Raw genomic sequence first — 14,960 nt, forward strand, 5'->3', positions numbered from 1 at the left:
GCCCCAGTGAGAGAGCTGACGGGTGCACAGTGACACAGAGTTGCATTGACTATGTCATATTTATAATTGACTTTGGGCCTATTTCCAACAATAATAATGAAAACAGTGAGTGCTCCAGAGTGCCAACCAAGCACCAGCCACACATTTTCTTACTGAAATCTCTCAGTAAGTACCTCATAGGTAGTAATTTCCCCATTTCAGAGACGACATGAGAAAAGCTAACATTTAAGTGCCTCCTATATTCCAAGCACTAAAGAGTTTTATACACATTAATAATTCCTTTACTCCTCTGAACCAGTAAATTGGGTACAATTATACCTGCTTTTAGAGATGAGGAAATGGGCTCAGGGAGGTGAAGCAACTTGCCTAAGGACACACAGGAGGTGAATCTAGGATCTGGACCGTCCACTAGGCTGAGCATAGGAAGTCCCATTATCTGTTTTTGGTCTACTAATGCAACAGTGTCATGGGGTTCAACCTGGGAGTTCACAGATCCTTTCACTTTCTGCTGTGTTCTCCATAAAAGGATTTGAACTGGCTTTTGTTAAATACATATATCCTTGGACAGTAACCAAAAAGAAAGAAAAGGGTGGGGCAAGGATGTGAAACCAAGCCACAGAGAAGAAAGCCGAGCACACACCTCACAACTAGATGCAGTTGTTACTATTATCACTTCCTCTCACTAGCTCGCTCTCTTTCTTTTTATGCCTCTTTTTTCCTGAACAATTTGCATATGGCTGCAGGGTATATGGATAATCATTAGATTATTCTTGTAGCTTTCCTGTAAGTTTAAAATGTTTCAAAATAAAAAGTTAGGGGGGTGGGTAGTGGGACTTGTAAAGAAACTCCTGAGGAAATCTTTTTTGATTTACCCAAATAGCACTGTGCATGGCCCCAATTCAAACCACTTAACTTTATGAGGGTGAACAATTTACATCCAAAATTGATTCCATAGTCCTCATGGGCTGGCAAATTTTCTCCATAAAGGACCAGGTAGCAAACATTTTAGGCTCTGTGAGCCCCATATAAACTCTTTTTTGTTGTTGTTGTTGTTTTGTTTTGTTTACAACTCTTTTAAAATGTAAAAACAAGTCTTAGCAAGCAGGAAGGCCTGCACAAAAACAGGCCTAAGGCTAGAATTTGCCAACTTCTGATACAGATGGAGTTCCATAGAGTGCTACTCATATGATAAAATCACAGTCAGGAAAACAAGTCAGAAACGTTCCTTTCTGGGATTGTCTCACAACAGACTGCCTGACCTGGGTGCAGGGAAGCAGACGGCAGTCACCAGCGACTCCGTCCTGGGAGCGACTGCCTTAGGGAACGGAAGACTCTGCAGCCCTTCTTTTAAACTCTGAAGTCCCCAAGGACGTGATGCAGCAGTCATTTACCATTTCTAACAGCATGACACCTGTCACCTGTTTGCAGCTCTGTCACACTTCGACCCTAGACTTTTCATTTAATGCTCAGCAGAGTGCTCCCATCATTTGAGCATTTAACCTCCAAAACATCAACTGCACACACGGCAAAAACAACAGAGGAAGAGGGAGACGCTTAAAGCAAAAACACATCTACTATCTGACACATGCACTCAATTTTATTCTTGCCATTACTGTAAGTTATCCATTTATGCATTAGTATTACTGTATATGGGGGTGCGTTCGCCAAGGCACGTGTACGGCATTTCGCCGGCGAAGTGAAAGAGTTCCCAGGGTGATTCTGAGGCCATTCAATTCCCATCTTACATGCTACCTGTGGGTGCCAGTCTTCTCTCTCTCTCATCTCTGTAGTCTGTAGTAGAGGTCCACCAATCTCATTTGTCTCCATCAAGTTTTGACGGCTCTTACCTAAGAAAATTAAAACCCCTACATCCTCCACTGACCACAGCCTCCTGTCCCCTCAGCTCTCTCATGTCCTCACTCCCACTGGACTTGCCTTCTTGTCTTAAGAGGGACCACCAGGCCCCCGATGTTTACATTTTTCAAAGACCACCAACCCCACGCAGTCTTCCTCTGTCCCGCTGAGACCCCGTGGTTACCCTCTGTACTGCCATTCTCCCCACACTCCAGGTTTTTTAGCACCAATTCCATCCCACCCCCACCTCCCAACCTCTTGCTTTCCTCTCCCATTAAAATTCCAGCTCTAAACACAGGGCAGTGATGAAGAGCAAAAGCAAAGGAATCAGGCTGCTGAATTTAAATCTTTCTTATCTGGTATAACCGTAGCCTAGTTATTTCATCCTCTGTGCCTCAGTTGCTTCCTCAGTAAAATGGGTATCATAGGAGACCTTACAAGCCACAGGTAAGTTCAGAACCAGGCTGGTAAGAGGAAAGCCAGACCCTGGGCCCAGAAGATGCCCATCTGTTTGAGAAGAGCTATGAGGGCTTTTTATTCAGACTCATAAAGAACTTGGGAAATTTTTAGCGAACATAACAAAGAGCATGGTGTCTCTCCACAGCTGCAACCAACACTTAGACCCAATCCAACTCAGAAGAGCTGAACTGCCAGTTTTCACAATTTGAAATTACAGAGAGTTCTTTTATTTTTAAATGTTGCTACATGGGTGGTGGTTGCGAGTTAGAACTTCTTAATCCCCAGCATCCACAAAACTCTGGTTCTACAGGCTGGCACAACCTTAGGCATTCTTAGCTATTCTCCAAAGATAGGTGTTTGAAACCCGTATGGATATATCATCTGAGAACCCTCACTTTCCTGAGACTTTCCAAATGGAGTTTCTGGCCTTTTGGGCCCTGCCATCAACCAACCCCATGCCTGGAACAGTGCAAGTTCCCTCCTCACCAGTCTGCTTTCCGGATACCAGGACACTTGGTAACTCCAGTCCGCAGCAGCCCCACACGCTGTAGTTCAGGTCAGACCTAGCCGTGCCCCTGCCCCCGACCAGTAAGAAGAGGGAGGTCTTCTGCCTCTGTTGCTCCCGAGGTCAGTGCAGTCAGCTGCTGGGCCATGTTTTGTCCATCGTTGCTCTGCGGGCCCTCCCTGCACTTATAACTTGGTTTGCATCTTGCTTCTCTGGCTGCTGACCCAGTTTTCTCTCCAAGGCTGTGGCTGGGGTGCGCACCTCTGGCTTTCCTCGCCCAGGCCACGGACACAGTTCATTCCACCTTTGCAGACTCTGTGCCAGGGCTGCCAGATGGAGTCCCGTGGGGAAGCCAGGACTTGACCCTGGTCCTCAGACTCCTTCAAATACACCAGTGGGTCTCATCCTCCGTGGTGAGAGGAGTTACACAGTAACTCACTTGTCCTGGGTTTTGTCCTCCTACCCAGACAGTAACATTTGTCCACATCTTCTGTTTTTGGCCATTTCCCTCAGCTTCACCCTCAGGCTGTCAGCAGTTCAAACCCTTTATTTATCTAAAGAGGCTCCTGGCTGTAATCTGTGTCTCCACATTGTCTAACCATACTATTTCCTAACCATGGCCTGGACCTCAACCTCACCATCTCCACCTCTAAACAACCCTAACATTCATTAATGTGTTTGCAAAAGGTCAATGGGTAATGCCACTCCACACATGAGAGGCTCCATCCGCCAACTCAACATCATCTAGGTAAGAAACAAGGTCTATGTGTGCAGATGTCTCTGGACCCAGATCCTTGCCTTCAGACAAGCTCACTCAATCCAAAGTCTATTACTCCATGACAGGTTTTTCACGTGGTGGAGAGGTGGACGCCTACAATAATCTTTGTAGCAAATGTTAGGTAAACAAAAGTTGGTACCAAAGACTCTCTTCGACAGATTTAAGACAGCATGATGCACATAAATTAGATCAGATTCTGGCTGGTCTGTTAATATCGGGAGAGGGCTAAGCCCAGAATCACTGGAGAAGCAGGTGCTCGAGTACCTGGGAAGTGTTTGGAGCCTGTCCAAGCTTGTCTCTGTGAGATGCTAAACTAATTATGCGTTCCCTAAGAGATGAGCTCTGATTTAGATTTAATAGAGGGAAAGGAGGTGGTGAGGGAAGTAAAGTATGAGAAGAAGGCAGAGACTCCATAGGAAGGAAGGGATGGTAACAGCAGTCCGGGATGTAAATTTCTCTTTGAAGAGAGAAGGGCAGCGGAGAGCAGGGAAAACAAATGCTAACATGAACTGTGCTGAAAGCTGCTGCTTAATAATCAACATTTGTTTAGCAAATGCTGCAATTTTTAAAAGCACCTGATCAACATCATCCTGTTGAAATTCACAAAAACCTTATGAAATAGGCAAGAGTTATACATTTTTAATCATCATTTTAAAGAGAAACAAATGAGAATCGAGGAGGTTACATGATTTAAGGGGTGAAGAAAAGACTGAGTCTAATTCTCAGGCTCCGAAACCCCTGTTCCTTCAGCTTCATGGGTGGGTCTCAAATAGTACTCTGCAAGTTGCCAAAATAAGACTGCATTCTATGTGATTCCATTTACATAAAATTCAAGAAAAGGCAAAACAGAGTCTATGGTGACAGAAATCAGAACAGTGCTTTTCCACAGGGGGTTCGTTGAGACTGACTGGGAAAGGACACGAGGGAAATTTCTGTTCTCTGTCTTGATCAACGGGTAGGTTACACGCATGTACACAGTTTCTAAAACCCATCGGATTGTATATTTAGGGGATGTGCATTTCATGAATGTATATTTCAACTCAATAAAAAAAAATCAGTACCCAAATTACAGAACCTATTAAATGAATTCAAAATTCAAAACCTTGAGTGGAAGGTTGTGTCCATCCGTCTACAAGCATTGAGGCTCTAGCTTATTTTGTGTCTTGAACCGCTTCACAGAAAGCTGTTGAATGCATCCCCACAGTAGCATTCTCTGACAAAGCCCAGGTTCAAAATGTAAACATTAAAAACTGCAGTTATTTTGTCAACAGCACGGATTAAATATATTCAAAAGGCCTCAGTGAGGAACACTACCTGGCATGTTTCACGATGTTGTAAGTAAACAGAAGCCCTGCTTTCAATGGGCACAAGCTGCTTTTGTTTGGAAGAAATAAGGGGGATAAAGCTGCTACTTTTACCACAGTTTGGTCCACATCCTTCCAATTACTTGGGCCTAAATTCCTACATTGTAAACGTTGGTTGGTGTTGAGTAGCAGCTGCCAGACACTCCTTTACCCAGCTTGAAATTGCCACAGTCCACACCACTCCCTACTGATACCAAGACTACTTACATTTACTGCCCAACCCAGTGATTTTTTTTTAATTTCATATTCAAACTGTGAATAAATTCAAACAAAATACCGGAAGTTTTATAAACCAACTGAACACCATTCATGATTTTTCTTAAATAAAACCAACTGAATATAGGCTATACTTACTCGCAGAGAAGGATTCCATTTTCTAACCCTGTCCGAAAATCTTTATCACCAAAACTTCTGCCAGTTACTTGCTGGAAAAGAAAAAAAGAAAAACAAGGCATAAATTTTTATTTTTTTAATCAGGAAGCTCAATGATCTTTCTTTCTTTCTTTCTTCCTTTTTTTTTTTTTTTAAATATTTAAGAGCCTTGAAATAAAACTGGTGACATTCCAAGGATGGAGAAAATCTGTTAGGTCTGAATTTCCTTTCCATGTGTAGCTTTGCTTAGATTAGCTAATCTTAAATTTAGACCATTTCTTTGAAGCTTTTTTTCCTATCTAATATCTTATAAAATATCTGTTCTTCCTGATAAGGATGTTACTTTTGGGGTTTGGCCATGGTAAGTCAAGGCTATGGCCTCTTTCATCCTGAGGATACAACCCACGCTTTCAAAAAAGCCTGCAGAGGGGGACAGTACGGTAGAGTACGTGCTTAGCATGCACGAGGTCTTGGGTTCAATCCCCAATACCACCACTAAAACAAGAATAATAAATAAACAAATAAATAAACCCGATTATCTTCCCCCCAAATAAACATTGTTGAGTTAAGGTGATACAAGTTATTCCCTAACCATCTGAAATATCTCTTTAAAAAAAAAAAAAAGCCTTCAGAAGCAGACTCAGACCTCTAACCTCAAAAGACTAACATCAAGACAGGAAGAATAAAGCCAATATCCATAATAACATGGTGTGAAAAAGAAAAATAAAAGGTGGGAAAGAATGAAGTGCGCTGTGTCCTCTGGTTCTTAGGAGCCCTTTGGTCTGGGCACCAGGGCATTCATTTGTTCATTCAGTAAGTATTTATTGAACATCAACAATATACTAGGTAGGCATGCATGCTATGAATTCTAAGTCAACCTCTAAAATAGCAAAACTTTAAAATACTAATAAGCCAAGGAAGGAGATTAAATGGAATCATAAAAAATACTCTAACAAAAAAAAAAAAAAAAAAAGAAAAAAAGTAAGGGTACACAGAACAGATGGAATAAACAGAAATCAAATAGCAATACTGTCAACTTAAACCCAACCATATCAATCAGAACATTAAATATAAATGGTGTGAATATCCTCAATTAAAACACAGTGATCATCAGATTAGATTAAAAAGCAACACCCCAACTATGTAATACCTACCAGAAGTGCACTTTAAACATAAAGATATGAATAGATTAAAAATAGAAGAACAAAACAAGATGCGCCATGCTAACACTAATCAAAAGAAAGCTAAAGTAGTTATATTAATATCAGACTAAGAAACATCTAGAACCAAGAATAATACCTGGACAGAGAAAGTCACTTTACAATCACTTTACAAGTCACTTCACAAAGGGTTTAGGTCGGCAGGAGGACATAACAATCCTAAACATTTTTACACCTAATTTTTAAAAAAAGATTCCAGACACATAGCCAAAACAGATAGATCTGCAAGAAGAAATAGACAAATTCACAACTGGAGTAAGAGATTTAATACCCTTCTTCAATAACTAATAGAACAAGCAGACAGAAAATCAGTTACGATAAAGAAGACCTGTGTAACACTATCAACCAAATTGACTTAACTGACAGAATAAAGTTCACTGTGAACATTTATTGAAATAGACCAATTTCTGGGTCAGAAAACAAGTTCCACAAACTTAAAGAATTCAGTTCATAAAAAGCATGTTATCTGACTACAAAGGGATTAAATTAGAAATTAACAACAGAAATGTCTCCGAAAAAAATCCCCAACATTTTAAACTAAGTAATACAATTCTAAACAACCTATTGATCAAAGGAGAAATCAAAAGAATAGAGTGTAATTTGTAGTGAAAGAATATGGCAATATAAAATGTATAGAAAGATGCTAAAGCAGTATGTGGGGGAAATGTATAGCACAAAACACCTGTATCAGAAAAAAAGATCTCAAATCAATGAATTCTGCTCCCACCTTAAGAAAATTAAGCCCAAAGTAAGTAAAAAAAAAAAAGGAAAAAATATATCAGAATTGAAATCAATCAAAAGAAAACAAAAAAGCAATAGAAAAAAAAATCAATTAAACCAAAAGCTGTTTCTTGGAGATCAATAAAATTGATAACCTTTGGTTTTTAGCCAAAAAAGAAAGACACACATCAGGGAAGACAGGATATGATTACAATTCTGTAGACATTAAAAGAATAATGAGGGAATGCTATAAATAAGTCTGTGCCAATAAATTCACCAACTTAGATGAACTGAATAAATTCCTAGACACATACAACCAAAGTTCACTCAATGATGAAATAGATAACCGTCCCAAAAGAGAACACCAGGCCCAGAAGGCTTAACTGGTAAATGATAGCAAATAAGAAAGAAAGAATGCAATTCTGCACACTCTTCCAGACAACTGAAGAGAAGGAATATTTCCCAATTCATTCTATTAGGGCAGCATTACCCTGATTCCAAAACCAAAGACATTATGATACAAATACACACACACACATACACACATATATAGACAGAGAGAGAGTGGGAGGAAATACGCCAACATCTTATCTCTTCATGGTGGGAATCAGATGTGATTTGTATTTTCTTCTTTAAAAATTTCCCTATTTTCCTAAAACTTTCTCCAATTAATACATATTATTTTAATCATCAAAAAAACCAAACAAGGTTTTTTGGGTTTTTTAAAAGAGCAGTCTAAGGGAACTAAGTGTTCCCAACTCTTCCTTGTAAATCGAAGTTCAAGTTCTATTATAAAACAACCTGATGACCACTCCCACTAGAAAGGCAATTCACAAGCCAATATAACACATGGCCTCAAAAATATTCCTTTGTTAATATTCTCTCATTTTTATTTGAGGGAAGGAGAGAAAATAGATAAAAGGTAGTTCCTTACAGTTTGCAAATATTTAGCTTTTCCCCCAAAATAAAAAATTAAGAAAGGAATCAAAGAATAAAGAAAGCCTTTAAAAAGCTAAAACTTTCACCACAGACTTTAAAAACTATAGCATTTTCTCTCCTGAATCTATTAGTCCTGATTTATCTTCTCAAAACATTACTAATATTCTCTGTAAAACTAAACTCTATTCACCAAGAAGTGATTAGAAAGTTTTGAAAATATTTTTTTCAGGTCTTTACATTTTTGTTAAAAGTATTACAGTCTAGTGTAAATGGTGCTAACATTGAGAACCCAGGATAGTTTAGCTACATCTCTTACAGAATCTCTGGCTAAGTTAAGCCAGGCCTCTGTCCATTTCCTGAGTGATAATGAGCAGGGCCTAGCGAGAGAAACACGAATGAGACGTGGCCGCTGCATGCAGAAAGCTCACAGACGGGTGAGGAAAGCAGATATCTAAACTCCTACTGTAAACAGACGGTAAGGTAACTATTAAGATTATATGAAAATATTGGTGACCCATGGACCAACTAAAATCCCCATGTACTATTCAAAAATCATCTTGCATGTGAGGCACAACCACTAAAAAATTTTGAGTCAATTTAATAGTCCAAGGCCACCCTGCTAATTAAGCTGTAGCCTGATAAAATTCAATTTTGTAGGCTCCTAATCCTGGAGGTGGGAGGATGCGCCATGCATTTGAAGGCAGGTGCTCATTTCCACCTCTGTTCCTCCTGCTCTGCCTTCTTCCAGCCTCTCTAGCACAGCCTTCACACTGCTCTCTACTGGTCCAAATGCTATCCATTCTTCCAAGCCCAGGTTATTCAGTGTAGAGGTACCTGGATGTTTGTTAGGAGGGTCAACAGCTAAACAGACTCCAGAAACTCAACAAGGACTATGCCACTTAAAAGTGCAGTCCTCAGACCAGCAGCAGCAGCACAGCATCTTCACCTGGAATTAATGTAAGACATACAGGCTCTCAGTCCTCCCACCCTCTCCAAGACCTACTTAGACAGCCGTTTAAAAAAGATCCCCATGTGATTCACACACGAAGTAAATTTTGCAAAGCACTGACCTTGCATACTAAACTGAGCCAGCAGTTCAGAATCAGAAAGGGAGGACCTTCCACTGGAATCAGGATTCTGGATGACCTGTCTCAACGATCCCTCTCAGCAACATCATTACGATACATTCACAGGGTCACATATTGTATATTTTAACTATAAAGACTGCTAACTACTATTCCCTTTGTAACAGCATAAGCCATTGCTATGAAAACATAAAAACAAAAACAAAAAACCAAGAAATAAAATAGTTGTCAAGAATCACCCACCATTCCCAACAGTCCATGAGCAGGAGAAATGAAAACAGGCTGCGAGACTGCACTAACCTTCCCACCTGGATCCCTACTGATGGAGGATTCTAGGTAACCTTCCAGATAAGACACTGGCCAAACCATCAGCTCATGATCACTCTCCAAGAGCGCAGAACAGGATGGGAAGATCAGTAGAGCTCTTAAAGAGGATCTGCAGTGGAGATCAGGGACGTGGGGTGGGTGGGGAGAGAGCCCCGGTTCAGGAGCATTCAGGGGCTAATGGGAAGAGCAGCATGAAATGTCGAGAGCACTTTACCATGCCTCCAAATCCGGCTCTCCACACCTTGCTGATGCTCACCCATGTGATCAATTAGTCCTACAACTCTACCCTTGCAGTTGTTCAGCTGAGTCATGCCTGACCCCGATCTTTCATACCCAGTCATACCCACCAACAAATCCTGTTGCTTCACCCTTCAGAATTTAGCAGAATCCACACACTTCTCACTGCCTCCACTCTAACACCTTAGTTCAATTTCAAGCCATTATCATCCTAACACCTAGATGGGAGTCTCTCTTAACTGGCTCACTGCCTCCATCCTTGTCTCCCTTCCATCTACCCTCAACGCAGCAACCAGGGTAATCCTGTCAAGCTAGATCAAGTCACTACTCCACTCAACTCCCCTCTCCCAAATACTTCCCCATCCCATTTATAGTAAAAGCAAAAGTTCCTACAGTTTTCTAAAGATATTCAAAGTGAAAAAAAAAAAACAGCTGCTAGGAGTGCATGGACAACACTATTGGATACCACCATGATTTTAAGAGTGGACATAATGAACTTGCATACATCTCCCCCATTCATGGGGGTCCTCAGAAGTATTTGTGCTGACAATTACATCACCAACTATGCCCTATATGTCTTTCAGGAAAGCCCAATATCAGATTTGTTTCCCCTACTTAATGGTTTAGGATTAATTCACTCTCATTCCTCCATCTGTTGGAGGGGCATGCTATGTCAGATTAAAATAGTCAGTGAATGGATAATTTACCAAAGCCTTAATGCTCTTAAGGAAAACAAAACCTTTCTTCTACCTTAGCAATCAAACCAAAAGCAGAAGCAAGAGGACCTCATGATGTATCATCACGCTATTTTATGCTAGTAACTACTGAGTGATAAGCTCATCTGTATTTGATTTCCTTCCTATAGTCTCTGAGTTTGTCTATCAATGGCACAGCTCTAAACCATTCAAAAAACTGAAATATGGAGGACTTTTAGAAAACCAGTCTAATAAAGAAAACCCACACAATTTTATGGTAACATTTTTATGATGTGTTTATAATGTGACACATTATATATCATAATGCAACACTTTGCTAATTACTTTGTCACCATTGTTACTAAGTAATCGCCAAGAACAAAGACTACCAAGAATATGTCTCTCAGCCTGATCACTACCAATTTATACAAATTGTACTTCAGAAATATTTTCATTAATCTTTAGTTTGTTTTTTTTTTTTTAAGCAATCTGGTGGACAAAGTCAGTCCACTAATAAACTGCAGGTCTGAAGACGATTTTCAATAAATGTTGGAAACCCTACTATTATGATCTTAAGAAGAGATTCTATTGGCTGACAAAATAATGGTCCCTGTATTGAAGCAGTTGAAAAAAATACATAATTTACTATACTTTCATTTAACTTTTGAAAGACAAGGACATTTTCTCTAAATTGTTCAAAAACAGGTATGCTTTTCAGAAGGTTTGACTTCCATCTATCAACAGTAAATGAAAGTCACACTCTTTAATTCACTGGAGAAGATTATTTGCAGCTCATTATCTTCACTTCTCTTCTGATCACACTTAACTTATTTAACAAAAAGAACATTTCTGAAAATTTTTATACCTAAATTGTAAAATGAAGCAGAACAGAATCGCTCTTATTTTTCACACTTACTGAAAAATAAACCCACTGCTATTTCCATCTCCGTAATAGTGTTGCTAGAAAAATCAAATCAAAATTCTACAGAAACTCTTCATAAACCGTCTTAAATCATACTCATCTAAGCCAGAATTAGCAATCAACCGATCAATCACCTACCAAGTGCCTACTTCAGGCCAGGCAGTGCAAGAGGTAGATGTGAGTGAGACCAAAAATAACAAGATCTGGACCCTACCCAGTAAGAACCCACAATCCAGGGGGAAAGATAAAACATGACAAAACAGTAGTTGGTGTTGGAGGGAAAAAATGGACAAGAGCATGGAGCACGTAATCAACACAAATTGTACAACTAAAGAAATAGCTGAATGATAATAGTTTATATTTAAATAGCAATTTCCTTATGCTCTCTCTGTCCTAAGCATTTGCCACATATTAATTTATTCAATCCTCATAACAGCCCTATGAGGTGGGATTATTATTGTTCCTGTTTTAAAGTCAAGGAAACCTAGGCACAGGGAGGTTAAGAAACTTAGAAAGGAGTCCTCAAAGGAAGGCGAGGAAGCAGGGCACCAGGCGGACGTGAAGACCTGCACTAAGGTTTATTTGAGCAAAGAGGAGAAGTCCTAAGGGCTGAGAACAGGGAGAGGCAGGGAGGAGGTAAGTGCCACAGTAGGCATAGCCCACCTGGTAAAGGACCTGTATGTCAGAACTGTGGGTTGTAGCTGAACCTGAAACAACAGAGACATCGCAGAAGATGGGGCAAGGGAAAGGTTCTTTGGCAATTATTCTCCCCATTTCCCATGAACTCCTCATTCCTGAAGGGATGGTCCCAGAATGACTTCCTCATGGACTCAGCTATCCCCGTTTTACAGCCAAGGACCTTGCTTTTGGAATCACAGTGAGACTGAGACCATTCAGCCAGACTTTCCTTTAGCACCATCACCCCTGGCCCCACACACATTCCTTAAGATTCCACCTCTACACATATCTTTTCATCTTTTCCTGCTAGCTCAAAATAAAGAAATGCACTTTCTTTTTCCTCTAGCAAGGCTCTGAATCCCATCCCTTCCTATCCCCAGGTGCTACCTTCATCTCAACCTTACCCCTCGCTCCACAGCATCCTTCATCTCTCTGCTGATAGCAAAACGATTTCCCTCTTTTCCTGAAAACCCTAATTCAATCCAGCCCCGTCAGCCACCGTCCTGTTTTTCTCCTTCCTTCCAGAGTCCGAATATGCAAGCCTGTACCTGTTACTCTTCTCATCATAGCTCAGCCACCTGTCCTCTTTGAATTCACTGAAGATTCTTAAAGGGTTAAGAGTCGACTTAAAATCTGACTCTGAGCCCCACCAGCACAAGCTAGATCATATGCAGATTAAGGAACTTCCACCAAGACTCAGCTTCCCCACCTACAAAGTGACAACTGTACCTCCTCCAAATGCATGAAGAACCAATGGACTGCATAAGAGTAAATGAAAGTCAAACCCTTCCTACAGTGCCTGACCCACAGTGAGAGCTCAGTAAGTGTCACTGTCAATATTGACAACAATGCTGGAATTGCCATGGATCTCATTCTTGATTTCTCTTCTTCCAGTACTCTTTTTGCAGATCTCTCCTTCCTGATCTTAAAATGATGCCATGCTTTACTGGTTCTCCTCTTCAATCCTAATACTGCCACACTGTCTGATCCAACAGACAGTTTCTCATCTGATCTCAATCAGTCTCCGCAGCATGACAGTCAACCACTCCTTCCTTTTCAGACCACTTGCTTCTCCAAGGCCCCCCCACTGCCAGACACTCCTGGTTTTCCTTCTGTCTCATTCAGTAAATACTCCTTTCTCTGTTGCCTTAGGTAATTCTACTGCATTCATTTCCTAAGTGTAAAATATGATTCTTTTTCTCCTTTTCTTCACTTTTCCTTTGTTCTCCCTCTAGCCACACACTCCTCTTCCCTGAGAAGTCCCAGGTCTTTAAATATCTCACAATCATTCATTTACATGTATGGGTCTTTAAATATCTCACATCCATTCACATAACTCATCCATGTTTATGAGTTTAAATATCTTGCCTTTATCTTGCATTTGACACCTCATACGTTTTTCTGTGTGGCATTGTCTATGTTCCTATGTCATTCATTTTCTATGTTGACCCTTCTTTCCTGAAGTCCAGAATCAAATATCCAATTTCTTACTCAACATCTCCACTTGGGTACCTAATAAATATTTCACACTTAACAAGATCAAAACAAAATTCGTTATGTCTGTCCTCTGATCCAAGCTGTTCCACTTCTGGTCTTCTCCATATCAATGAATGGTACCACCATCTTCCATCGCTAGTGACATACAGACACATTCAAACCATCAAGAAGAACAATGTTCCTCTCTCCAAATGTATTGTATTGGGGGGGGTAATTAGGTTTATTTATGTATTTTTTTATTTAATGGAGGTACTGGGTATTGAACCCAGGACCTCATGCATGCTAGGCATGCTGTCTACCACTGAGCTATATCCTCCCCCTGCCAAGATGTATTTTAGATCCATCCTTTTCCCCCTGTCTATACACTACCACACTAGTCCAAGCCTCTATCACCTCTCAGCTAAAAAACTGCACCAGCCACCTTTGTGGTCCCTCTGCTTCCTCTCTGGTCCCTCCACAAGCATCTCCCACACAGCATCCAGAGATCTTTTTATAGATCCATCCTGTGTCCCTTCTCACTACATCAGAATGAGTCCAAGTTACATATACCACCTCTTCATTTTACAGATAAGAAAAAATAATGTCCTGAAAATTAAGTGACTTGCTCGAGGTCACAAGCTAGCTATCAGCAAGGATGAGTCTAGAACCAGGCCTCCCTTCACCCAGGCCAGAACGTCACTGCCCCACCCCACTGCCTTCTGAAGGCGCGTATTCTTATGGCAGTTACATTGCTACCCTCTCTTTAACAACACTAGCTTCTTATATCTATTCAGTTTGGGTTGGCAAAGAAACAGCACAGAAGTCCAAGCCTAAGGTTATTTAATCAATGTTACCAGACCACATCCTCTCCAGTACTAGCTCTGAGTGGTTAATGTTGAGGATAATAAAATGCAATCTGCAGAATCCATTTATATTTTCATCATGTCATCAGAAAACCAGAAGGCGCTGTTTATAGCCCCAGATTGACAGACTCCACTGAAAAAAAAAATCTAATTAAAAATACAAGAAATGCTTAAAAGAACCCTGGGAGTGTTAAATCCTGACTGAGCCACTGTGTGCTCTAGATTACAGAAAACAGGGCAGCCCAGGAACGTGCGAGTGGGTTCAGCAGCAAGTGGGTTTGCACATCCTCAGGCTGTTCTCACCTTACAGAGGGACAGAACAGACCCGGTAAAGAAAGACTGGAGACACTCAGAGTGAGCTTTAACATAACATAAAGTATAGTGATTGACTTGAGAGCAAAGACAAAGAAGAAGCCGGAGAGAAAATGGGCTTGCAGAGTGCCTCTGGGCTAAATCCGTTGTCTCC

General features: G+C 40.6%; 1 protein-coding gene across 16 annotated transcripts in view; it reads right to left on the minus strand.

Moving 5' to 3' along the window:
• LIMCH1 (LIM and calponin homology domains 1) overlaps positions 1-14,960 on the minus strand; it is a 307,532-nt gene that overhangs the window by 176,977 nt on the left and 115,595 nt on the right. For all 16 annotated transcript variants that reach the window (XM_064487129.1, XM_064487127.1, XM_064487128.1 and 13 more), the window contains exon 2: positions 5,315-5,385. In XM_064487129.1, coding sequence (XP_064343199.1) covers positions 5,315-5,385 — 71 coding nt within the window. The remainder of the gene's footprint in view (positions 1-5,314; positions 5,386-14,960) is intronic.

The sequence above is a fragment of the Camelus dromedarius genome, chromosome 1, assembly GCF_036321535.1.
Source record: "Camelus dromedarius isolate mCamDro1 chromosome 1, mCamDro1.pat, whole genome shotgun sequence".
Classification (NCBI taxonomy): domain Eukaryota; kingdom Metazoa; phylum Chordata; class Mammalia; order Artiodactyla; family Camelidae; genus Camelus; species Camelus dromedarius.